Raw genomic sequence first — 26,541 nt, 5'->3', positions numbered from 1 at the left:
CATTATATTATATATTATATATTATATATTATATATTATGTTATGGTATGGTATGAGGTGATGAGATGGATCGGATGGTTTGTAAAGTAATGAATATGCATTTATTTGTATTTGGTATCTACAGCGGAATCGCCCGGCCGATGGATGCAGTAGAGCCACCTGCATGCTGGACTGGTTCATTGGGCAATCGGCACAGCACTGTATATTATTCGCCCTCCCTAGGCCTAGGCGATAGTTGATCGCCAGTAAGTTTCTTGGATTCCATATTTTTGACATGATAAATACTCCGTAGTATTTTTCATAATAATTTAATTTATTTGGTGAGAACCGGAATTTATCATACACGTTTGCTTCTTGGTAAATCTTCCATTTTTGTTCTAGTCCCTGGAGAATGGAGATGTAATTTGAACCAACCAAATCCTTTGGCAATAGCGGAAAAAAAAATAAAAAATCTGTCGGTGCCGGGCTGTCAGCGCCGCAGCATCATCTCATCTGTGGTGGAAATAAAATTCCGGATCTCCGCAATGGGGTCACCTTTCTTTTTCAAATTGAATCAATTAAAACAAACAGGTGGGATGAGCAAATTATTAGCAGTGGCGTCGTGACCACAGCGAAGGACGCACATGGGCTCCGCTCCGCACTTCCCAGCTAGGAAGCGGAAGCTGTGATCCAAAGTTTCTCGCACCGACACTAAACATCCATTAGTTCGTGGGTAACACTTGTGAATCCGGTTAGATCTAAATTTTGATTCGTCTCACAGTCCCACACCCTTTAGTTTCATTTTTAATCCGCCCCGCTTCGCTTAAATTAATTTAAGGGAAAATGGCACTTTTTATACTTATAGCACTTTTTTTTCCCCTCAATTATTTATGTAAGTACATTAGCCCCTCAATTATTTTAAAAGTTGTGGTTTTTTCCTCAAATATATTAAATTGACATTTCTACCTTTAAAGTAAACATTTTATTTATTTTACTTCTCCAACAAATTATTGTGTATATGTAGCGATTATCACGGTTCGGTTCGAACTGAACCAGACACTATAACAATCGAATTAAAAGTTTTCAGTTATGATTCAGATTTAGATCCAATATTTGGATTTTAATTTATTAAATTTAAGAATAAAAAAAAAAAACTAGATCATGAACCGTGAACCGGCGGTTCCGGATCCAGTTCGCGATTTTGAACCGTCTTTATTTTAAAATTTTATTTTTTATTTTAAAATAGTCTAAATTCAACAATAAATGTATTTTTTTTTCAGTTCGGAACATGAACCGGTCATTCCGGTTCGCGATTTTAATAAACTCTAAATATTGCGTTTTGATTATAAATTGTAATTGGATATTTTAGTTTGGTTGCTATAGTATCTGTTTGGTTTGAACCAAATTATAGTAATAATTTGTTGGAGAATAAAAATAAATGAAATATTTATTTTAAGGGTAAATATGTCCATTTAACATTTCAGGGAGAAAAAAAGCCGCTTAAATAATTGAGGGGGGAAAAGTGCTATAAGTATATAACTTAGGGGAAAAAAAATGTCATTTTCCCTTAATTTAATTTTAGAAACGATGAAAGATTATTATAATTTTTGGATAATAAACATTAACCAAAAGCGAATTTTGATGTGCATTTTACCAATAAATTACAATCCTCTCTCTTATACTCTGCGCAAATGAGAGGAGAGGCAATTCCAACGTAAAAGTAAAAAAGGATAACTCAACTTTTCCGCTAAATGTCCAACTTCAAAATGCCAAATAAATTCAAGCACATTTTGCATTTATTACTGAACACATTGGAAAAAAGTAGTGTAATAAATTACCATCTGTACTAGAATGCAAAATTGATTCCACAAGGCTACATCATTAACACCAACCATTTCCCTCCTAGTAAGTAGTAACCACAACCCCAAGAATACTGCAAAACAAATATAGCCATAGCCAGTAACTAAAATAATTTTGCACACTTGAGTCTACAAAGCTTACAACACTATCTGTGAGCACCCAATGACACTAAGCAAGAGATTTACTGCATATGCATGCTTCACCCTCACAACTCTGATTTTGCTGCTGCCTTCACAGTACTTGGGAAGGAAGGAAGGAAGGAAGGACACGTTTCTTCTCATCTAATCAATCAATCACTCATCATCATCTGCTGTCATTTCTCTACAACCTACAAATTAGCCAATTTAACAGAAACCAAAATCAACTCCATGCTTTCCATGGTGACTAAATCCTCCACACAATGGAAAACACACTACTTCCAACTCCACCCATAAATAATTTTGTGTAAAACTACCTCTAGATGATGCATCTCACAAAAAGCTAGTGAGCTCCAGGTACATCTCTCATGCTGATATTCAGACTGTTTCTCATAGTTCGTCTTCCAATACCTACATTTCCTTTTGTCATCATGGCAACAAATTCCCCATAATCTATCCTTCCATCCTGCAATAAAGTCCATCAAAAGGGAAACATAAGAGAGGGCAAGAGCGTGTGGAAATAAGAATACACAACACTCAAGAGCAGCAAAAAAGAAGATCATTTAGTCTAGATAAATCAAGAAAAAAATATTTTGCCAACGCATTAAATGTTAGATTGCAAGCTCTATGTGAAGAATAGACTCCTAGAACTGTATATCTACAATATAAGCAACCAGCAAAACACACTAAATATACATTGTTGGAAATCTCTTCTTAACTAACTAAATGTTAGCAACTCTATTATTTGTCCTTTTAAAGTGTGTGTGTGTGTGTGTGCGCTTTCTTTTCATCGTCTTTGACTAGAGACCAATGCGATTCACTTCAGCTATGCATCTTATTATCTAAGCTGCAAAGAACATTCAGTTTTAAAAGTCACTATTACTCATCATTCATAACAATATTCAATTAGCTCTCTGTCTCTCTCTCATTCTCTTGATTGGCAAGGTTCATAACATTCTAAAATGGTAAAACAAAGTAATGAAAAACCAAGGTGATTCTCCATCACCATTGACTTACATTATCCTGATCAACTTCTCGGATAATATCTTCATAGAGAACATCTGTGATATTATGTTCTATACAAGCTTGCTGGAGCTCATCAACTGTAATATATCCACTTCCATCCTTGTCAAAATATTGAAACGCAGCCATAAGATGTTCCTCACGTTCTAGTTTGTTAAGGTGAATAGTAGCTGCTATGAATTCTCCATAATCAATGGTCCCACTGTTATCTACATCGGCCTGAAAATTATAGTAATACTTCAACACTTCAATGGCTCAAGAGAGTCTTAAGGGAATCTTCAGCAATAAAATGAACAGAGATTGGAAATCACGACACAAACAGAACTGCACAGTTCAACATTTTTTCCATGAAGGATTATAGTAGTGAGTTCAGGTAAATGAACAGGTTCCTAGTGATAAGTTGGTCTACAAGTTTCCTCAATCATGAGAAATCTATAGAAGTTGGAAAAGACAAATTGTTGCAAGCCTAATCAGCTCTATCATTTACTAAATAATGTGCATTTGAACATTGATATTATTCAGAGTCCAAAAATATTGAGCATATTTTTTACATTATTTTTTCTGAGTATCCATGATTGTCCAATTCATGCTTCCCAACACAGAATATATAGGAAAGAAATACCATTCCTAAACAATTAACTTACTGCATCCATTAGTTCTCGTATCTCTGTATCCTTTAAAGTAGATCCATATTTTCTTAAACCAGCTTTGAGCTCATCAAATGTAATTGCACCACTATTATCAGTATCCATGGCCTTAAACATCTCCCTTAAACCAGCAATCTCCTCTTCTGACAAGCTTTCAGCAATTACCTAGAACAAACATGAACTGAAACTTCAACATTTGCATCATTTAATACTCTCCATACTTTTCTTCTTCTTCTTCTTCTTCTTCTTTTTTGGATAGATGCATTATACAATACAGTAACATTCCATCCCAAGCAAAGATAGGATAAGATTTAAATAATCAATTCCAAAGACTTCATAACATTGAATACTTCAATTGAAGAAATAAAAGTAAAAAGCAATAAATACCCGCAAGGCCATCTTCTTCAACTTGTTCATTGCAGAAAACTGCTTAAGGCGAGAGAGTACGGCTGGATCCAACACTCTATCAGGAGCAACACCATTTTCACAAATCCAAGGATGACCTGTAGAAGTACACAAATTTTGATTGTAAAATATGAATTTAAAACAAAGGTGTATAGTGGAATCAGGCTTTGTTTTGGGGTGAACTACATATTGTCTAGCCATTTCATCATGCTATAGAGCATAGAGCAAGCTCCTTTCACTTCAATCTCTAAAACCTATCTGAAACTTTTTGGACTCAAGTAACAAGGCTGACTAAAAATCTAGAACTGACAGTCAAGTTAAAGCTCAGACAATTCTTAAGTTCTCCATCTATTATTATGCTGCATCTATTTGGATTTTTGGGTGAAGCAAATTCACTAACAGTACCCAAAATAGGGTTGTAAATAATGATTTTGGAATATTTTGAACAACAATATAATCCGCCAGAATGTTTTCTGGTACCCTAAAGCAAGTATGTTGATATCATTATCTTGGAATCTGTTGTATCATAACTAGTGCTCCCCCCATCTCATTTTATGTGCCTGGTTCGGTTAATGCAGTTTGACTCAAATTATTTACAATTCACTTTTTCATAATATTTAGTTTAGTAAACTAAATATTATGAAAAAGTACGGTTAAACACAAAAACCAATTTTATAAAAATTATAAGAAACATTAAAGAAAATAAGCCAAGAATAAAGAGTAAGTTTGACCAGTGAATATTAAACAGAGGAAGTAACATCTAAAAAAAAAAAAAAAAAAAGAACTGGAATTTATAATGACAGACTCGTAGACTTTCAAGTTAAGCAGCTTCAGCAAATGCTTTCACATTAAATAATGAAAAGAGAGAGCTGGGTAGTCATTAGGAGTAAACATACATAATACTTCATGAGCAGTTAAACGCTCAGAGGGCTGCATGCATAACATCTTCCTGATTAGATCCTTTGCACTCTCTGATATCAAGGGCCAAGGGTCTGACTCAAAATCAATGTGCCCTTTCAACACAGCATCAAAAATCCCCTGCTGTGTTTCTGAAGAAGACATGAGATAAGTTACAATGGATGGAAAACAAATAATTAGCATGTATACTGTGTAATACTCGCAACACAGCATAAAGCACGTGTTTCTGAAGAAGATATGAAATAAGTCTCTATGCATAGAAAAACAAAGGTGTTAAGATGTTTGCATGCAATATTATACGTACCAGCCCAAAAAGGAGGTACACCACTTAGCAATATGTAGAGTATGACCCCTGCTGTCCAAACATCTGCTTCTGGACCATAATGCTTCAAAAGCACCTCAGGAGCAACATAATACGGGCTTCCAACGACATCAGTAAATATTTGGCCTGATACAGCAACAAAAGCATGCTATTAAAACAGATTTCAACATAAAGAGTTGGGTATTTTTGGTAATTTTGGTGGCATTAATTAGAATACTGAAGACAGGAGGCAGCCTTCAAAAATGATTAAAGCAGGTGAGTGAATAATAATGAATGCAAGTATGTAACACATGTGGCTAGATAATCTAGTGCCTGAAAGTAAATAAATAAGGAGGATACAAAAGCAGTACCTGGTTTGAAAAAGACAGAGAGTCCAAAATCAATTGCTTTGAGAGAGAAATCATCATCCTTGTTAACCAATAAGAAATTCTCTGGTTTGAGATCTCTATGCATAACCCCAAGGGAGTGGCATGCCTCAACAACTCCAACAATTATCTTAGTCAATTCAGCAGCCTTTCTCTCACTATAATGCCCTCGGTGAATAATGCGGTCAAACAACTCTCCACCACTACAGAGTTCCATCACAATATGAACATATAAAGGGTCTTCATATGCCCCCTTGATAGTAACTATGTTCTTGTGACCAGCCAAATGGTGCATTATCTGAATTTCCCTTTGCACATCCTCTACATCTTCTTTGGAGATCAACTTTCTTTTTGAAATAGACTTACAAGCATAGTCAACACCAGTGGAAATCTCAGTGCAGAGATAAGTGGTGCCAAATTGACCTTGACCCAACTTACGGCCCAGTGTGTAAAGATCACGGATGTTAGCGGTCTTGTGACCTAGGACGTGATAGGCCTGGTTATTGGTGGAACGATACATGTTTTCCTTTTTGGGATAAAGTATAGGGATGCGTTGGTCGTCTTTGTTGGGGTTGGGGTTGGGGTTGGGGTGGGTATCCTTGGGGCTCAGCCTAGTAGGGGAGGAGAAATTATCAGAGTAAGAGTTAGAACGGGCGGAAGAAGGGTTACAGTTAGAAATGGAATGATCTTCGGGCTGTGTGTAGCCCTGAAAATGCTTGCTTCCGAAAGATCCACGGCATGTGTTGCCCATGAAACAATCACAAGTCCCCCTCTCAGCTCAGCAACTTCACAACTGGCAATTCTTTCGTCATCCAAGGTTTTGTATGAGAAGAATGAATAATTAAGCTGAAAAGGGAAATGAGGAAATCAGAAAATCCCAACTTTGATTACGTAGCATGAGCAACGACAGATCGGAAGAATAAATATTGAGGTCTAGCCGTCAGCAAAAAGAAATCAACAAGGAAGGGATAGGTTATAGGTATATGCATGACAATAACAGAAAGGGAAAATACGAAACTTGGGAGCGGGGAAACAGATAAGCGGATCTAATGTTAATTAAGAAAAGAAGGGGAACGTACCGGGGGGGATGGAAGGATCAAATCTCTGAGCATAGAGTTCTGTTATGTGATGATCGCGCTGGAGACTGACGACGGCGAGACGGCGAGACGACGACAAGCATGGCGAGGAGGAGGAGAGTAAATGGATGATATTTCAAAATTTCACAATTAATTAATCAAGTAATTAGTTGTGAATTTATTTATAATTAGAGGCAACCAGAGGTGGAGGGTGCTGCTGCCCAGAAACATCGCCAGCAGGACATTTTATACGACCCGTCTCAGTGCTGACCAGCTATGCTTATAATAATAATAAGAGTTAATACACAAAATGGTCCTCTACTATTAGCTAATACTCGATTTTATCCCGAAGAATTAAATGTACTCAATTTAGTCCTCTTAGTTTTCAAAAGGTACCCAATGTGCTCTGTCTTTACAATTACCATCAATCTACCGTTAAAGTGAGGACAAAAATGTCATTTTGATTTCTAAAACCGGTTTCTTCATTAATGATTCGTCGGATCAGAGAAGGGTGATGTTTCTTCCTCAAAACGACAACGTACTGGTCCTCGGAGAGGAGCATGGCGGACTGGAATGCGATGTACGATGATTGATTCCTCCATTGATCTGTTTCATCGGGGGCTGTGTACGATGACTAGAATACGAAAAAATGAGAAGGGCGAGAAAGGGCGGAGAAGAGCATGGCATGGAGACAGATCTGAAAGGAACATGCGATGTACAGACCTCCGCCGCTGGAGTCTGAAGTCGCAAGGTGGTGGAGCACCTCCGCCGGAATCCAGCCCGCATCCATCGTTCTCCGCACCTCAGCCCCACCGTCAGCAGTAGCTGGTGACCGTTCTTGCCGTCGACGAAGTAGCTTAGACCAACAGATCAACGAGCTCCATTGGCAACCACGAGCAGCAGCAGCAGCAGGGACGTGGTGAGTTCCGGCGGTGACAACGGGTTCAGCGTCAGCGAGCAGCTTCTCTCTGACCCTTGGCGACGTACGAAGATCCGGCATCCCCTGTAGCGAAGTAGAGCGATGGCAGCTTCCTCTAACAAGCCTTGGCTTTCCGGTAGCAAGAAACAGGTTGAGGAAGAAACGTTGAGATTGCAGGCGAATCCTTGAGGAAGAAACGGGTATTAGAAATCAAAATGATTTTTTTGCCCCTCATTTTAACTGTGGTTGGAAGGGATTTGTAACGGTAGATCACATTGGGTACCGTTTGAAAACTAAGAGGACTAAATTGACTACATTTAATTCTTTGGGACAAAATCGAGTATTAGCTAATAGTTAGAGGACCATTTTGGGTATTAACTCTAATAATAATAATAGTTGGAGGACCATTTTGGGTATTAACTCTAATAATAATAATATTATGCCCGTATGGACAGCTCAACTGGTAACAGAGATAAAAGTTGATAAGAATAATCAGGGATCGAGTCTCACCCGTGGCAGATTGGGAGCAACTTTTCAAAAGTGAAGAGTTTCCTTGTGCGGCAGTCTAGCCTCTATGGTTCATGTTCAGTTGAGTTACTATGATGCTCTGTCGGACCCGGATGTGGGGGGCCCATAAAAAAATGTACATTCAAAAATATTTAGAAATCTACTTAAATACATACATATACTTATGCACCATATTAATAATACAAAATTAAAATACTATGAATATAATTATCTTAATTATAAATCTGACAATATAAATTATAATTAAGAGAATTATACTATAAAATTTTTCTAAATACATATTAATAAATATTATGTGCTCAAGCATTATACAATCATATTAGGAAATACATTCAATTATGATCTAAACCTATTCATATAAAATTAACCACATGAAAAGTCACAAGTTTGAATCTTAGTGTGAGTTTGACTCTTTGTGCTTCATTAGGTTGAGAAAGTATGTATGAACAGATACTACATTGTAACAGAGTCAATAATACTCAATTTACCTCTTTGTATTTCTGAATATAATTCTCTTAATTATTATTCATTTTATTGAAATTATAATACATATGAGATACAATTATGAATAATTAATTTAATTATGTAAATTTCGTTTATAAGTGTATTTGAATATGTACATTATTAAATCTTATATTAATCATTCAAAATTTTAAATTTAATTTTGTATGTTATGAACATACATACCTCGCCAAATATATGAAAAATCTAATTATATTATTATATATTATATATTTTAATTTCTTTTCATTTTTAAATTTTTTATGTAAATTCATGATAATATAATTTATTCTGTACATCGCACGGGTAAAAACTAAATAGTACTAAACCAATTAAGGGAAATAATAAAAATTAGTGTAAAAATAACAACAAATAAACCAAATAAACCATGAAGTCATTATTTAATAGAAAAAATCATTATTATCAACAATGTTATGTTAACATTATGGATATTTTGAGATAATAGGTAGCAAAATAAGTGTAAAATAACTTTTAAGATACCCTTTTATAATGGGGTTTAAAATCTCATGAAAACACACATCACAAAAAAATAAAAAACAAATCTATATATATATATATATATATATATATATATATATATATATATATATATATATATATGTCGAATGGATCAGGTAAATTTAAAAAAATATATATAATAGTATTTTCGTAATTATCATAAATTTTATGTTGTAACTTAGAACATTATATTATGCACTTTTTTTTTTTTGAAAATTTAAATTATGCACTTTGTAACAATTAAATGTGCATTTTGATAACCAAGACTATGTGGTTGGTACCTGGATTAGACTTCCATTTGAAAGGTTGTAACTTCGAGTCTCAAAAGCGTGATACTACATTGTAATAGAGTCGTGTATTTTGATATAACTTTCTAAAAAAATCAATAATAATTAAATTTTAAATGAATTAAATTGACTTAAGGATCGCTGCCTAGTGCCTAACCTCACCACTTGGTGGGGGGCATGCTATATCAATACTTTCTCTTGCATCTAGGTTAGTTTTGCAATTCCTTTAAAGGCAAATTAAAGTCCTTGCTAACCTGGAATCTAAAATTAAAATTTTCGCTTAAAATAAGCATATCAATTAATTTGATTTATTTGATCAAATTGTTTAACTTAATTAAATAATTAATATAAGTATTTAATTAATTAATTTTTTTTGTAACAATTTATTACTCTAAAATATTAAAATTCAAAAAATTACTCAAAGTTATTTTTTCGATTAACTTTTTAATAAAGTTATTTTATATGTAATTAACTAATAGCTCATTTATCAAACACTTTTCTACACTTAGCTAATGCTATTAACTAATCAAACTCACTAACCCAATCAACTAAAAACTATTTACCAAACACCTTTATGTTTTAATTTATTGGATCCGTATATGTTGGTTGACCAACATAAACCATAAGAAGACAAGTATAAACTATGAGAAAATTGCTCAGTGAATCGAAAGATGCAAATCCTTTACAAGCCCTTGACTGCACCAAGACCGACCACTTGACAATACAGAATTTTGTTTTAACTTGGCAGTTGGCACCACCGATAAATGGCCAAGTGGCACAAGACAGGTGAAACTCAAGTCTCCAACCCACTCCCTTTAAGAGTTAAAGTTGATCACTATTTCCGCTACGGCTAAATGGCTAATGGAAATAAGTATCGTTTACATATGAAATAATGTTCAGGAAAAGTAGTATGCCCCAAGTACTGCCATAGTCGCTTAAAACAACAGCATAGTAATATTGGGGGATCAGAGCTATTTGCCTATTTCTCTAAGGTCTCATAACCAAGCTGCGCTGGAATTCATCACACCACTGATCACAAGCCTCTCCATATAACCGAACAAGATGGCACCCTTGTTCTTTAAGTTGGTTCTGTTGCACACAACCACTATCAAACGTGGATCCTGCCAAATGCTTCCCCCAAAAAAAAAAGGTTCCTGTTAAATGACAATTATTTTGTGGATTGTAAAAAGCATGGCCCCCACCCACCCTGTACTTCATGCAAATATTTTCTAAAAGCAATAATAACTCCTAGTTACTGAGAAAAGGAAAGTGTGGGAAATTTCAACAACCCAATTAGGCTCTTCATAATTAAATGCACTGCGGAATAGTTCAATGAGGATAAAAGCTTAGTACTTTTTCTTTTTGGACAGGAAATCAAGCAGTTTAAGATTTTTTTTTTCTTTATTTAAAAAATAAAACATAAACATAAACATAAATTCCCTTCAAAGCCATAGAAAGAGAGCAATAATCTCACCAACTTCATATTAGTTAATCGTGTTTAATTCCAAGCTGTTGAAGAGAGTTAGGACCAATAAGAAATACACGTCTTGAGGTCTGGTACCGGAAAACTACTACTCCTTTATATGCTGCCCTTGGAACACCATCCTGGTGAAATTCAAAGCAGAATGTGACTACCACAGATAAGTCCAATTTTTTTTTTTTAAGAGAAGACATGAGACATGGCACTGGTTCAGTTTAAATGGAACTGGTTACTGTACTAAACAGAATCTGGAACCACCAGTTCTGTTTGGTTCAGACAATGAAAAAAAATTACATATAATGGTTCAAACGGCTATCTGGGACTAATGGCTCCAACAGCTATATTAATTTTCTGGCCATCAAGGCCTGGCAAAATGCCATTGCAACATTGCTCTCTTGTTGTTATGGTTTCATAAATTCAGTTCCTCTAGAACCAACAACCAGAATGTCTGATTCAGAAATGGAACTGAATTAGCAACACAGTATATAATTGGAAAGTTCTTTCGGGGAATGCCCTCCACATCCAAAAATACACACAATAAAAAAAAAAAATTTAAAAAAAAAGGTAAAATAGAAACACACATAAGCGTTCACACTGATGTTCTAACATTAGAATAAGTTTGACCTGTTGTGAGGTGCAACTTTCAAACAACTGTCTGGTCCCTCATAGAATGTTAAACCTAGGAAGGGTAGAAGGCACTACTATAAATAAATGCCTTCACAGTGTCATGTGATGTTGAAATCACCTTAGAAATATAATATGTTCTTTCTTATACTTATATCTGGTGCAAAGAGTTCTTCAAGACCCTTGTAAAAGGCCCGGAAGTGTGGTTTTAAAGTCACTTCATGTTCAGGTTTATTCAAGTGGTTGCAGCTAAATATCTACTTATCAATCTGTTCAATGAAAAATGAAGAATTGTCCCATCCCACATAGAATGTGAGATCTAGGAAGGATAGCATAGCTCTATAATATATTATATATGAATGCTTCCAGTCCCTTAAAAACACCTTAAAAATATAGTCTGTTTTTATACATGCCTCTAGTGTGAGGGCTCTTCTAGTCCCTTCAATTAAGTGTCAACCCTAGTTAGGAAATACAGTTTTGAAGTTGCTTCATGTTAAGGGCAGCTTTTATTAAAGGAAGCGCAGCTAGAAAACAGTTCTGCTAGTTTAAAGCCCTATATTATATATTCACAGGATTGCTACTCCAAGGGCCCAAGCAGTACAAAGTATAGATTCCAATATGTTTAAAGATGCCACAGAGTATTACACCCACTGACAAAATCAGTCAGTAAAATTTGAAACCTTAGCAGACCTTTTCAACATTGTACCAAAACAAAATACAAAAGACCATAAAATTAAAAGGCTAGAAGTAAGATTGCTTTTACCTTCCACTCTTCAAAAATGCCAAACTGACGTGCAATTTCTTCAAAATGTAGCTGATCTCTGTACTGTATACGCACATCACCATTGATATTATTTGCTTTCAAAACGGTATCGGCTCCATATATTGGTTTAGCTTTATTAACAATTTCAGCAAAATATTTCAGATAATTGTCCTGAGAACAAAAACTATAAGTTACCACCAAAAAGGGGTTAGATCAGAAACAGAGGCAAAATGCTAAAGCATTAAGTTCTTTCCTTTTTGGTACAAAAACTGAAAACTTGATAATGTTTTTTTTTTTTTTTTAATTATTAAAGACCACAATTCTCACCTCCATGAGGTAGTTCAAATCCATTGATTTCCAGTCAATCTTCCAACAAAAATTAAATAAAAATGTTAACATAGAAAAAAGTATTAGGTAATAATAACATATTGGAAACTAGTAGAAACATGCCTGGACATCATTTAGCTTAATTGGTGCAAGAAATCGATTGAAAAACTGACCCAAACTAGAACCCTGCAAGATAAACCATCAAGTATGTGCCCGCAAAGTTAAAAGACAAAAATGTTAAGATTGTGCCTTTTTGTAAGTGTATAACCTAAAGGTTTTCAGTCAAATTATGATACATTTATTTCCTCAAAACCCACAGTAATTAGATGTAACAGATAGTTTGATGATATTTGTCTAGAACATCATGGAATTAAATGAAAACTTATATTGAACTGTGAGGAGCATAATTTAGCTCTTGTAAAGGGATGGTTTTGTCCACCCCTCTTCCTTCCCATTTTGCACCATTTTCTCTTTGGGTTGGCAATAAAGTAACACCCAAGCACCTCCAATTTTGGAGGGCTTGGGTTTCCTTAAAACGATGAAGCAGAATCTCCACCTCTTCCAATGGTTATTTTATGGGAAGAAACAAACATGGAACTATGGAAGAGTGAATGTGATGATTCTAGAACCTTTACACCTTACTGTTTTAGCTATAGCTTTTAGCAGCAGTGCACCACCACCATTGTGCCTACAATAGAGTAATCTCTTGGGTTCAAGGTTTAGCCTGGAGGTAAGCTACACCCTTTCCCAAGTACTAGAGCTGGTTTCAAATCCCATCACCCAGCATCCCCCATCAGATGTGCCGTATAAGAAAAAGAAAATAAAGTCACCTCTAGTTATTAACAGTTACAATTGGAAGTGAGACTGTGTTTATAGAACTTTAAAGTTAGGGAATATCAAGGTGCAAAATCTAGAATATGACTACTTTTGACTTACATGCTCCCCAAAATTGTATGTTCTGCAAACTTCTGGGCGAACAAATTGGCGACCTTTGTGGTTCTCTTTCAGTCTCAACCAATCATCCCAATAAGTGAAAGTTAGGTCAAAGAAAATGCTTTTGAAAGATTTCGATGAAAAAAAAAAATAATAATAATAATAATAATAACAATAACAATAACAATAACAATAATAACAAATGTTTCATCCCAAGAAGGATATGCCTTTGGCCATTTTGGAGATAATTCATTCCATGTAGACTTTGACAGCATCCATCCAAGACCAGGGAAAAAATCTGAACGGAAAAGTGCATCTGCAGGGCATACCAGTTAAGATCAGAAATAGCTGCAGAATTCCCCATTTACTAATGTATTAGGAAATGTCCACTCATTGAAAATCATTCACTGAAAATAATGGCATTAATGTCAAAGCAGAAGCATATATTAATAGAAATGAGCCATTTTAAGACATATTTGAACACCTCAACAGCCCTACCACCCAACATAGGAATGTTTTCACTTGAAACTTATTACACATATATAGCACTGCAACAAAAGCAAACATTTTCACTTGGAACTTAAGAGACTGGCCACTGGGCACTGGCACATTCAAACAAAAAGAAAAGAAGATGAGAATTTTGCGGACATATGATGAACAGAAACTCTTGAGAGGTAGCGTTTCCCTGTTTTAGAAACATTTCCACATCCATAACTCCCCTGAAACTTGCCTGGAAACTTTTTTGTGCTTCATAATAAAGCAAAAGTTTCCGTACCAATGTTTAACTTAAAGTCCTAACTTCGTTGACTCTATTTTCTTCTCATCTCTTCACTATAAGCTATTATACTACTTCCAATTAGATGATTACAGCAAAGTGGCAAATCCGTGAGGTAACAACAAAGACAAGGCTATAGCTCAGTTTTTTTTACTAAGCACTATTTGTTTATTTAAAAAGTTTGAAATTAATATATGAAAATTAATTGATTAAGAAGTCAAAAGCATATGTATTTAGGCATGAAGTGTCGTAGCTTATATGTATACATTTTTCAAGGAATACCTCTGAATATTATAATGAAAAAAAAAATAAAAAAAATGTGGGATGTTGGAGGAGATGACTTCGCAAGTATAAAAGATGTTGGTATTCTTTAGTGTGCCAACCTATCTTTAGGTGAGCTTGAGCTAGAGACAGTATTTTTTTAAATGAAGATGCTAATGAAAACATGGGCAACTATTAAGTTTAAGAATATTTTCAAATTTGGACATTGTATTCCTTATTTCAAATGGACTTTATAGTATTTAACTATTTATCAGTGATTTAGTCATTTAGTGCATTACTTTTATTTATTAGTGCATTACATCTAATTGTGAAACTAGTAGATAACTAATATTTATACATACTCCCTATATTTTTTTTTTATATTTGCATCTTTCCAGCCTATGTTTCATTTTCTACATTTTTTTAAATTGTTGTTTTTCCGTTTTCTATTTCCATGCTACATAGCTACAAACCTACAGGCACAATGATGAAAGCTGCAATAAAAGATGGTTACGCTCTGAAGATAACAAAGAAACATATTTGATGTGGGAAATAGGTTGTGAAGAACATGAAAACTTGAGGAAATTCAATTTGCCTTATGCAAAGCAACATGTGAAGACAAATCCTAGTCACATGAAAATGAAGAAAGGAAGAACATCCAAACAAATGCCTCCAATCCCAAGCAGAAGGAAGAAAAACTTACAAGGATCTTTAACAAACTGTTTTTGTCCATTGTCATTCCAAGAAGAAATAGCCATAATAGACCTAAATCATCCCCAGCAATGAATTACAAAAGCACAGTGAGAAATTTGAATCTTGATTTGAATACTCAAAAAGAGAATGATTAAGAAGCAGACAAAATGTCCTACTTATCTCTGTCAAGAAGAGTAGCTCCAGCCTCAAAATAGTCAAAAAAATCAGTGGCAATTTCCATATCATCTGCATGCAATGAGCATGTATACCCACTAAATGTAAGAGCAAAGAAATTTTCATAAATTGATAAGACAGATTATAGTACCTTCCAGTATGATAACACGGCTAAAATTATGCTTGTAAAATAGTTGATCCAATGCCCATTTGTAATGACCTAAGCAAACACCAATAACTTAATGACTAACTTTTTTTTAGGGGGGGGTGGGGTGGTGTTTGGGGGACTTTATTTGCAATAAGAATGAGAAAAGCTCTCACGTGCAATCTTGTAATATGCAATAATTTCCCCTGGTCTCTCTGTATGCACAGGTTCATAATCCAAATGCTGTGTCAAAGAATAGTGAGCTGTTTCATTCCTTTTAGCAAGAATAATATAAGAGATCATTCAAATTACAAAAATGGGCAGGAAACACCGTGCATGGAGATAAATAATAGTAATTCCACAATAAGTATACAATATTATTTGTTTTTCATTATGGGCAAAGACTTAATGGATCAGTAAAGCCGTGATGTACCTAGCTATGTGTGCTATGCCAAAAAAATGTTCAAACTAAATAGCAATAATAATATATTTAGGTTATATAACAATAATACTCATATATGTTTACAATGGCAATCAGATTATTTCTATAACAATGATGTTGAAGTTATATTACAATAAAATTTATATCTTATAATTTGCACATTACTGTAACAGGATTTGAGCATTATTATTATAAAATGTAGCATGCAGCTAGCCACACCGTGACATACCTAATAACGATTCTCATTGCTAAAATTAGAAATTCCTCCCATGAGTGATTATCATATTATAATTGCAATCCTCAAGTTGTAAAAGCATTAATAAAGCCAAAGATTTGTCTATGCATTTTACGGTTTTTACTTAGCTAGATTAGGATGTGCATTTTACGGTTTTTACTTAGCTAGATTAGGATGTGCCTATTTGGATTTCTGTAGAGAATCCCTAGAACAAGTCCCCCTTTTATCGCTTTACAAAGGAGCATAGACCATTACCTGCATATACGTCAATTGATCATAGCTCAAAGCCAAGGTTTTAACATCAGGATGTGAACCATCCTGCAAATAGGCGGGGAATATAGAGTTGGTGATGTAAAATTAAGCTTGTATAAGAAAATTGGTTGAATAATAATCTCCACCATATATCAATGATTACCTGGGATATGAAAAGAGGAAATTTTGATGCAACAGAAGTCTGATGTCTGGTGTTCAAGAAGAAGTCAATACATATATCAGTTGAAAGCATCCACATCTTAGTTAAGACCACTTGCAAAATTCTAATATCAACATACTTTAGAATAGACTGAATTGTCCTTTTAAGGTAATCAGCACGATTACAAGCCATAACAACAACAGCTGCCACTGGAACCTGGCTAATTTAGTCATTAGGCAAGGTATGAAATTTAAAATTATTGCTGTTAAAATGCTAGATAATAAAAATTTAAATGAATGGTAAATGGGACTCTTCAATTTTATGTAACCTGGGTACTGCTGATCAACTTCTGCAGGCCCTTACCTGCCACATGAGAAACACACACATTCAGGATATGGCGCTTAATCCTAAAAGAGACTATGCAGTAGACATGGAACCATGTTCTTAACTTTTTCTTTAATTTCTAACTTCTAATTTAACTGTTAAAATTGTATTTCAAGGATAGGTATCGATAAAACAAATATTTCTTGTCAAGGGGGCTGGGGTGAAGAAACAATATAAGGAAAGAATCACTAGTCTTTTTTGTGCAAGAACATACTCTCAAGATCTTGAACAAGTGCTCTTAGGTGTTGGCACTCTTGATATCGACGCTTCATTTCCTCTGCAAATATTAGGATGGAGTTATGGGTACGGAAATTAGTTACTAATCATACACGATATCTATAAAAAAGGAATCAGGGAATGTAAGAAAATGTTTTGAAATTAAATACAAGGTTTGTTATCTATATAATCTCTGTTGCTCAGCATGGAGTCAGAAGATAGAATTGCACGAAATCTGCTTATTGATGAGGATTTTTTTTTTTTTTCCTTCTTTTTGATAAGTATGCTAAGAGAATGAAATTTTTTACCAAATTACAATTTTTCAAGTTTCTTATTGGTACTATTTGAAAAAACAATAAGGACTAAGGAGAGAGATATCAAGAGAGAAATATTGAAACTCCCCCACCCTCAAGGAAAAATAAGGAGTCATCTCTTTCAATTTATCATTATTAAATGACTAAAATGAGTTAAGAATCCAATTTATTGCAGCAAACTTCCAAAAACATGCATACTTGACGCATTAATGATCACAACATTAGGAAGTAAATGATCAAAGTGTGTGTGCAGAGGAGAATATGCACCTTCAAGGGCCGTAATTCGTCCTTGCTGCAGACTAATCTGGTCAATGAAAGAGCGTGTCTGACTTGTACAATGGTTTTCTGCTTCTATCTATGCAAAACCATGTTTATCAACATTAGGAACTAAAACTAAATCTTAAATCATTATGGATATATGAGATTTCACACATATTTGAAAGGGGAGTAAGAGCAGGGAAGACATACTGCAGCTGCAAGGCGATCAGCATATTCAGATTGTGTAGCAAAAAGCCGCATCTATGGGAGGAGGAAATAAGTGAATTATACACATACAAGAAATGAAGCTGAGAAATAGAGCAAAAAGAAATGAATAATGACACATTACGACATAGTGAACTCGTTTTGGATGATAAGACGTCGAGAATGAAAGCATGGAATAGTAGAAGTAATAGTACCAGCGGAAAGGGGAGTTTAGGGCTGAGAAGAAAGGAAAAAAAAAAGAAAAAAAGAAACGATACCTGGATGTAGATGAAGGCCAAGGCAGCAACAAGGAGAAGGTACCGGAAATCACATGACCACTTGAAGCTGTTGGTTCTCATTGTAACAGATCGATGTGTTGCTTTTTCCGATCCGACTGTTGTTGGTGTTTTCCCCTTTAGTTTACCTGGACACAGGACAGGCTCCGACTCCAAGTCCCCCGCCAACCTTTTCTTATTTTTTCCGCCACTACATTTATCCTCTCTTACACAATGACCTTCAACATTTTTTCCAATTGCGTACAATAATATTTTCGCAAAAATTCCTCCTTAATTTTAAATTTGAATATTCGAGTACAATAACATATATCATATTATATTAACCATCAAAATCAATAAATGTGACTAAGATGTAATTTCATCAGTTAAGTCTCTTGCCCAATATATAATTTCTCCCACTCTCTTAAAAATAAATTTATTTGAATTATTAAATTACATGTTATCCATATTGATTAAATGATGAATTAACAAAATTTTAAAAAAATGATTAATTGTGACAAACAAATGAAAGAATGATAGAATGTGACAAAATTTAAAAAGCATGTCTAAATGTGATATTATCACAATAGTTGATAACTTAAAACGAAATGTACCTTTTTAAAAATAATTAATCATATGATAAAAGTGTCAAATTGATTATCTAACTCCACATAATAATATAATTAAGTAATTTAATTGAAGGGGGGGAAAAACTTCAATAAGGTATCTTAAATTGATAAAATAGAGCAATTAGATCATAATTTTACCTATTCAACATATTATTGATAATGGCTATGTTTGGCAAACATAGTTGAAAGCTGAAAAGCTATAAGTTACGAGCTGAAAATATACTTGAAAGTGTTTGGTAAAAATTAATTTTTTGATAAATTGGTAAATGTAAAAAGACAAAAAAAAAATATATCTGCATAAAATTTAAATTAGTTTGTTTACATATTAAAATTTAACATTTTGTCTTAAAAAAAATATTTTGAAATAAAACTATTAGCATAATTATAATCTATCATCACATAATGAAGTAGCAATATTGTTGCAAATCCCATTAATCTCATAATATCTCATAATAACAACAACAACAACAACAACAATAATAATAATAATAATAATAATAATTGCGGTGTAAGTTGCAGATAAAAGAGAAGATAAAAGGGTTTTAATTGGAAAGGATAAATGATGTCATTTATTTAAAATAATAAGGACAACGATGAAAAAAAAAGTTAAGAAGCTAGTAGCGTTCCAAAATAAGCTCATATTTTAAACTACAAGCTTATTGACTAATTGTTCTAACTAGGGGTGTAAATGAGCCGAGCCGCTCGTGAATCGCTCGTGAGCGGTTCGGTCAACGCTCGGCTCGAACTCGGTCAAAATCGAGCTCGGCTCGCTCGAGTAGCTCGTGGATTAAACGAGCACGAACCGAGCTTAGGTATTGTAGGCTCGCGGCTCGACGAGCCTTATAATATATTATATAATATATAATATAATTATATTATATTTAGTATATAAAAATAATAATTAGGGGAGGGAAATTAAAATTTTAAACCATTAAAAGTCAAAAGTCCTAAACTTCCTAAAGAATAAAGATTTATAATCTCGCTTCTCCCAAAATTTCAAACTGCCGCGACTCAACTCAAAGTCTCGCCTCTCAGACTTCATCGACGGCAAACAGACAGAGAGACTTCAAAGTAATTTGTTGCGAACTAATTTTGAGTGCTTTGATTTGAAATTTGTATTATTTATGTATGGATAAAAGTCATAAAACAGAGTAGTTTAAATTTTAAATCAAACAGGTCAAATTCGAGATCAAAATTAACTCGAGCTCGAACAATCGAGCTGCTCAAGCTCAAACAATCGCAAACACATCTTTTGGTAGTGTTGGCCTGTCGTGCGGTCATCGAGGTTGTGAAGACCAACAACAATCAATATAATATTATATAATTAATGATTATTTTTATTAAAAGCTATTGACTATATTATATTGTAATATCTGTTTATCTATACTTTCTCAACCTGTTGCAGCACAAAGAGACAACACCACCTCCACTGAGGCTCAATCTCATGACCTCCCATATGGGAGAGTCACTACCGTTATTTTTATTAATTTGTTTACCTTTTTATATTATCTATATATTCTATACATACATACATACATATATATATATATATATATATATATATATATATATATATATATATATATATATATATATATATATATATGTGTGTGTGTGTGTGTGTGTGTGTGTGTGTGTGTGTGTGTGTGTGTGTGTGTGTGTGTGTGTGTGTGTGTATTCTACTAAAAATAGAACAAAATGTCTTATTTTTTCGATCAAAGATACCTTCTAAAACGCGAAAGTTGTAACAAAACTTAAAATCTGTATTTGAATGGTTTGACTATCAATAATAAATATATAGTAATTAATAATTAGTTGGGAATTGGTTTGGCTGTTACAATCTCCCATATTGAATTGGAGAAATAAATTGTATTGGGAAGGTGTAAATTCAAATTCAAAATCAAGCTTACAAATAATTAACTTTTAGAATCCTTTTCTAATATAAATATTTGCACTTATAAAAATCAAGAGGAACTCACTCGAAATACAAATAAACACTTCCAGGCTAAAAGAATCCATAAATTATAAATTGTTGAGTTGTAGTTGGATGATGTACATCAATGGCTTACATAGTGCCCCATAGGTTTTCGAATGATATGTATAGTTTAGAGAGCATAATGGGGGATTTGTCGGCAACAAATTGAAGGAACCCAGCCAACCTCCCCCGTCTCCCCTTGTCACGACACCAACGTCGACGCTCGTCGAACCTCCATCACGTAGTGCCACGGATCCCTTTCGTCGTCGATTGGAGCTTGAGGAGTAGCGGAAACCCATCGCCGACGTAGCCTGAAGAAGAAGAGGAAGCATCGACGTTGCTGGGAAAACCCAGCCTCGCCTCGCCGTCTCTTCTGGTGCAACGCCAACTTCGCCGCCGTCCTCTATAGTCGCGATGCATCTCTGGTTCACAACCCTCTTCGAACGCCTGACTTAATGGTGTCACAACGGCGGCTGCTGCGCCCACTTAATGGTGTCACAACGGCAACTGCTGCGCCCACAGGACTACAATTGGCAATCGTCCACGACTGCCACGCCGAAGCTGACTGCGCCTGACACCGGTCACTCGGTGTCTCAATCGGATGCCCAGGACTCGAACCAGTGATTTTTCTTCCTCCACTAATCTTGGGATCCTTACGTAGCCGTTAACATCGTTTATTCCGGATTCTAACCAAAAAGGTCTCGACATCAATGCACTTACGGTGGATCTGAAAAGGAAAACATTCGTATGTGTAAGACAGGTGAGTTGTACGCCTGTTTTTAAAGAAAATGACTGTGTTATCACTTGTATATTCTGACATATATAATTTGCACATGAATCTGTATATCTACTGGCTTTTTTTTTTTTTTTTTTTTTTTTTTGTAGAATTTTTAAAATAAAAATTTAATTTTATAATGCATGCAATATTGTTGTGTCTATATACTGAATTGCTAATTTTTCAAAATATGGTATGATACTGTAGCATATTATATGTTATTGTTATCTTAATTTTTCCCACTGTTATTGGAAGATGTTGAAGCCATAATTTTAGTTTTTGTTAAACTCCTTTGTATAAAACATTCCTGACTTCATTTGTGGAGTAGTCTTGTGTTATAGCTGCTTTTTAATATCAAGCAATCCATGAACTGAATGTATTCTTCCAGTTTAGTACATGCTTGAAACTTTTAAGATCATAAAATTTCTCAATTAATACATGGTGTTCAAGAGTTCTCTTTTATTCAACTTTCAATAGATAGATTTTTTTATTATTTATTTATTTATTTTTGTGTTCGGACTTTCTATAGTTCAATGCACAGATTTATTATTTTTCTAATATACATCAGAATGTGTTACTTTGTGATGTTTTTTTTAAAGGTTGTGCTGTTTATTTATTTCTTCTGTATACAACAGGGTGAAGTTGATTGCCCTTTCTACTTAACAATGGGAAGGTAGGTCCATTTGTGTGTGGGCAAGTCTTCTTTTGGGTTTACATACTAAATGTGGTTATACACTATTTTTTTGCTTGAAATAGTTGCATGGAGGGAGCCACTTGGCACTGCAATCATCTAGTTGGATATGGTGAGTTAATCTATTTTGAATTTACATGTATTTTCAAGTATGCATGGCTCTTTGAGGTGCTTTTTGAGGTAATTTTATATTCTTTCTTCATTATTGCTTCTTTTTTATATTATTATCCCATTGCTAGTTTGTTTTATACTCAACACTCAATTTCTTATTTGTTTATTTGTTTATTATTATTATTATTTTAAATTCTTTTTGAGGTAATTTTATATTCTTTCTTCATTATTGCTTCTTTTTTATATTATTATCCCATTGCTAGTTTGTTTTATACTCAACACTCAATTTCTTATTTGTTTATTATTATTATTATTATTTTAAATTTTTATATTTTAGTTTCTTGCTTGTAAAACTCCTAAACTTGTCTGATTTTTATCCCCTTGTTTGTGACCCATGTTCTCCATCATTAGTTTACATCTTTTTTACTTACAAAGACGGATTGTTAAAGGCGACCTACTACAATAAGGAAAAAGGCCCAAGATGACCTACTACAATAATTCCAATCGCGACCTACCAACAGGCCAATCCTTTTCCTAATGAAAAAGGCCCAAGATGATCTCACGGCCCACAACCATACTGCCTCCATATTTCCATAATCTAACAACTGTATTGAAATCTCAGCGCAAATCATTCTCTAACAATTCTTCCTACCCAACAAGTATATCCTCCACACATTCAGCCAACCTAAATTTCGCCCAAAACAAAGTTCCAATACCCCCTTATATTTCTTAACATAGATACAGTCCAAACACCTCAGCCCATTAGCCAATATTCAACTATTTCAATTTTTATGTTGTGAAATCGGGTCCACCTTGTAGGATGAATACGGTTCCATGTTCATAATTACTGAACTTTATGTTCATAATTATAGAACACTATATTCATAATTTTTGAATTTTATATTCACAATTATTTAATAGGCCCAAGACTAAAGAATGAAAATAAATAAAATAAAGAAAGCCCATTCGCACAACATTTTTAGTGTACCTAACTAGACTCTCAACCCACGGCCTATACTTGTACTAGTCCAAAAAGGGTTTTACGGTTTAGGATTTTTTAAAAAAGAAATATCAAATTTATTGATCTCAAAAGATTAGTTACAAAACAAGAGGTCCAAAAGTTATCTCTTGCCAAATCAAAAGAGGCGAAAGCCTTACATAAACATGGGCCAAAGTGACCTAAAAAACTCAAAACGAAGCCAAAGTCTTAAAAAAGCAAACAACCAAAAGACCTTGCCTTATAAAAATGACCCAAAATGACTAAATCAAAGCGACTAACTAAATGGCCCAAATAAAAGAATGGACTCAATCCAAAAAATTGGCTCAAGTCTAAATAATGAAAATAAATAAAATAAAAAATCCGTACTTGTACAACATTTTTAGTGTACCCAACTAGATTCTCAACCCATGACCTATACTTGAAGTAGGCCCAAAGAGTTTTAGGGTTTAGAATTTTTTTATAAAAAAAAGTCAAATTTATTGATCTTAAAAGATTATGTATAAAACAAGAGGTCCAAAAGTGACTTATTACTAAATCAAAAGAAGCCAAAGCCTTACATCAACATGGGCCAAAGTGATCTAAAAAACTCAAATAAGCCAAAGTCTTTACAAAGCAAACGATATAAAGACCTTGCCATATTAAAATGGCCAAAACAGCCTAAATAAAAAAAAAAAACAAACTAAATAGTCCAAAGGGTTTAGGGTTTAGGGTTTAGGGTATAGGGTTTGGGGTTTAGAGTTTAGGGTTTAGGGTTTAGGATTTAGGATTTAGGGTTTAGGGTTTAGGGTTTAGGGTTTGGGGTTTGGGTTTTTTTTTTTTTTTTTTTTTTTAAATAAAGTCATACTTTATTAAAAGAAAAAGAGAGGCCGAAGCCAATACAACGTTCGAAAGGACTTAGACCCCACATGGCCTAAATCCTACTAACTAATCTAAACTAAAAAGAGTAAATAAAGATTACAGACGAAGGCCCCCGGGGCTATAACATGCGTGGCCCCAAGTCCCATGCTAGCATAACACTAACACTAGACCAAACACTAGGCTAAGTAATAATAAATAATAAAAGAATGATAAAGTAGTATGTAGTATGTAGACTGCACGCCTTGCGTGTCATGCGCCATAGCACTTCCCCGCCAGCTGCTCCATAGCGTCCCAGCACTATAATGCAATCTAACCGGGCTGCAACCACAACCGCAACATCTCCTGGGGTGCTATTGACTGTCCTGTTACAAAGCAATAATACACACCTCCCCATCTAACTATAAATATCGGCACACAGGCCTAAGTCCAGAAATAACATAAGTAGCACAAGGCAGCTCACAGGCCAATATAACAGAACAGCCAATAGCATCAACCCCGATCAGCACCAGCAACGAACCAGAACCAACCCTAACGGGATTAGCTACTATGGGCCAGCAGCAAGCCTGGACTACCGCCAACGGATTTGAAAAACCCCTACCCGGCCACCGTTCAACCTGGGCCAGGATGCAATTTCTTACCGCTTGCACCAACGTTGAGGCGTGGTCTATCTTAAAAGATGCCTGCAAAGGCGGAACCAAAGAAGCCTATAGACCAGTCAATGCCTCGGAGGCCAAAGAAACAACAACCTGCAAAGATAGAAAACAAGATAGAACAAACAAGCATCCTGTTCCCTTGACCCCAACTATTTCAATCTCCTCATAAGGTGAGTGTATAGGTATTAACAGGCTGACGCGAACAAACAGCAAACCCCCCAAATTAAGACCCGTCCCCCTCGGAGTCCAGAAGGAACTCGGCTACTATTGGCCAGCAGCAAGCCTGACCAGGTCAACGGATTTGATTAGTCCTGCCTGGTGCACCGTTCAGCCCAGACTAGGGTGCCATGTTGTACCGCCAACACCTTACGTTGAGGCTCAGTCCCAACCAGCAGAACCTCATCGCCTCCAAGTCCCGTCCCCCCCGGGGCCCGGAAGGGACTCGGCTACTATTGGCCAGCAGCAAGCCTGACCAGGTCAACGGATTTGATTAGTCCTGCCTGGTGCATCGTTCAGCCCAGACTAAGGTGCCATGTTGTACCGCCAACACCTTACGTTGAGACTCGGTCCCGACAAGCAAGACTTCATAGCCTCCAAGAACACCTCACACACTCTCTGTTTTTAGCTCACCTCAACTCTTTCTTTTCCTTTCTGTATTCCGCCATTTTACCACTCTTTCTTTCTCTCATCTTCTTTTCCCCTCATTTCTTTCATTCCTCATTTCTCTTTTTTCTCTTTTTTCTTTTTCATTTCTTTCCTTTTTTTTCTAATAAAATTTTCTTTTCTCTTTTTTCAATACAAAAAATGATACAATTCATCAAAGCAAACCGTAGCTCAAGGCGGGTCGTAATCATCAAAAACCACCGATGGGATATCATCATGAAGCAGCAACGCACGCACCCTCGGTGGTAAATCTGACAAATTACGGAAAATAAACTCCCCATCCTTGTCCCCAACCCAATCTGCCAATGCAGCCACCGGGAGATTACCCTGCGGCAAACACTGAAGAACAGAAACAGATGCACAGGAACAAAGAAACCGGAGTCGTGACACATCAGAGTCAAAGACCCATGGACTAGGTGTAGTGGGGTCTACATAACCCTTAAGCTCAGGCAGAACAGACTCTAGGACCAGGGATCTAAAACCCTCGGCCAAACACCATTCAAGAGAGCGGTGCATAACCTGGAAAAAGTCCCGAAACCCGTCGTCTGCCGAAATGGCTAGGCTGTAGCAGAGACCGCCCCCCGATTACGTACCAAAGCAGCAGACCCACCCAACGCCTCAGAATATGAAAAATTGAGCTTTATAGAACCATCGGGAGGGGGATCCCATCTAACAGCGCGAACCACGCGCCGCGGTACAGTGGAATCTATGTAGGACAGAATGACTGGCCAATTAGGTGGAAGGATGTGTTCCTGCGGCCATCGCCTAAAGAGACATTCTGCCAC

The 26,541-nt window shown here is 35.2% G+C and overlaps 2 protein-coding genes across 7 annotated transcripts; both read right to left on the bottom strand.

The window, feature by feature from the left end:
• Nucleotides 1-1,746: 1,746 nt before the first annotated feature.
• On the bottom strand, nt 1,747-6,958 carry LOC109161495 (calcium-dependent protein kinase 5). 2 transcript variants are annotated; one of them, XM_019309912.1, is made up of 9 exons: nt 6,738-6,957; nt 5,642-6,503; nt 5,274-5,417; nt 4,948-5,100; nt 4,034-4,149; nt 3,644-3,811; nt 2,994-3,218; nt 2,294-2,442; nt 1,747-2,167 (listed from the first exon to the last, which is right to left on the bottom strand). In XM_019309912.1, the coding sequence occupies exons 2-8, from the start codon at nt 6,405-6,407 to the stop codon at nt 2,320-2,322; spliced, it is 1,695 nt and encodes a 564-aa protein (XP_019165457.1). In that variant the 5' UTR covers nt 6,408-6,503; nt 6,738-6,957; the 3' UTR covers nt 1,747-2,167; nt 2,294-2,319. The 2 variants fall into 2 exon arrangements, with proteins under 2 accessions (XP_019165457.1, XP_019165458.1); XM_019309913.1 differs by lacking the exon at nt 1,747-2,167 and having other exon boundaries at nt 2,289-2,442; nt 6,738-6,958.
• Nucleotides 6,959-10,152: 3,194 nt separating this feature from the next.
• LOC109161530 (alpha-1,3-mannosyl-glycoprotein 2-beta-N-acetylglucosaminyltransferase) lies at nt 10,153-18,608 on the bottom strand. Of its 5 annotated transcripts, none has more exons than XM_019309967.1 (19): nt 18,405-18,608; nt 18,133-18,183; nt 17,932-18,019; nt 17,349-17,411; nt 17,079-17,113; nt 16,890-16,966; nt 16,754-16,799; nt 16,594-16,656; nt 15,838-15,904; nt 15,668-15,736; nt 15,519-15,588; nt 15,353-15,414; nt 13,839-13,929; nt 13,617-13,710; nt 12,804-12,866; nt 12,681-12,719; nt 12,354-12,524; nt 10,961-11,091; nt 10,153-10,617 (listed from the first exon to the last, which is right to left on the bottom strand). In XM_019309967.1, exons 1-18 carry the CDS (start codon nt 18,483-18,485, stop codon nt 10,975-10,977), a joined length of 1,347 nt encoding a protein of 448 aa, XP_019165512.1. In that variant the 5' UTR covers nt 18,486-18,608; the 3' UTR covers nt 10,153-10,617; nt 10,961-10,974. The 5 variants fall into 5 exon arrangements, with proteins under 5 accessions (XP_019165512.1, XP_019165514.1, XP_019165513.1 ...); XM_019309969.1 differs by having other exon boundaries at nt 17,932-18,015; nt 18,405-18,430; XM_019309968.1 differs by lacking the exon at nt 18,133-18,183 and having other exon boundaries at nt 18,405-18,606.
• Between the last annotated feature and the right edge of the window lie 7,933 nt (nt 18,609-26,541).

The sequence above is a fragment of the Ipomoea nil genome, unplaced genomic scaffold (assembly GCF_001879475.1).
Source record: "Ipomoea nil cultivar Tokyo-kokei standard unplaced genomic scaffold, Asagao_1.1 scaffold2922, whole genome shotgun sequence".
Lineage (NCBI taxonomy): Eukaryota > Viridiplantae > Streptophyta > Magnoliopsida > Solanales > Convolvulaceae > Ipomoea > Ipomoea nil.
This window is presented reverse-complemented; position numbering and strand designations above follow the sequence as displayed.

Excerpts from the sequence above, each read along its gene's own strand:
- LOC109161530 (XM_019309967.1), bottom strand. The coding sequence starts at position 18,485 with ATGAGAACCAACAGCTTCAAGTGGTCATGTGATTTCCGGTACCTTCTC. Across the intron at positions 12,525-12,680 it reads ATTTGAACTACCTCATGGAG|GACAATTATCTGAAATATTT; the intron begins GTGAGAATTGTG and ends TTTTGTTCTCAG. Across the intron at positions 11,092-12,353 it reads GCATTTTTGAAGAGTGGAAG|GATGGTGTTCCAAGGGCAGC; the intron begins GTAAAAGCAATC and ends GAATTTCACCAG.
- LOC109161495 (XM_019309913.1), bottom strand. The coding sequence starts at position 6,407 with ATGGGCAACACATGCCGTGGATCTTTCGGAAGCAAGCATTTTCAGGGC. Across the intron at positions 3,812-4,033 it reads TGAAGAAGATGGCCTTGCGG|GTAATTGCTGAAAGCTTGTC; the intron begins GTATTTATTGCT and ends TGTTTGTTCTAG. Across the intron at positions 3,219-3,643 it reads TACGAGAACTAATGGATGCA|GCCGATGTAGATAACAGTGG; the intron begins GTAAGTTAATTG and ends TATAATTTTCAG.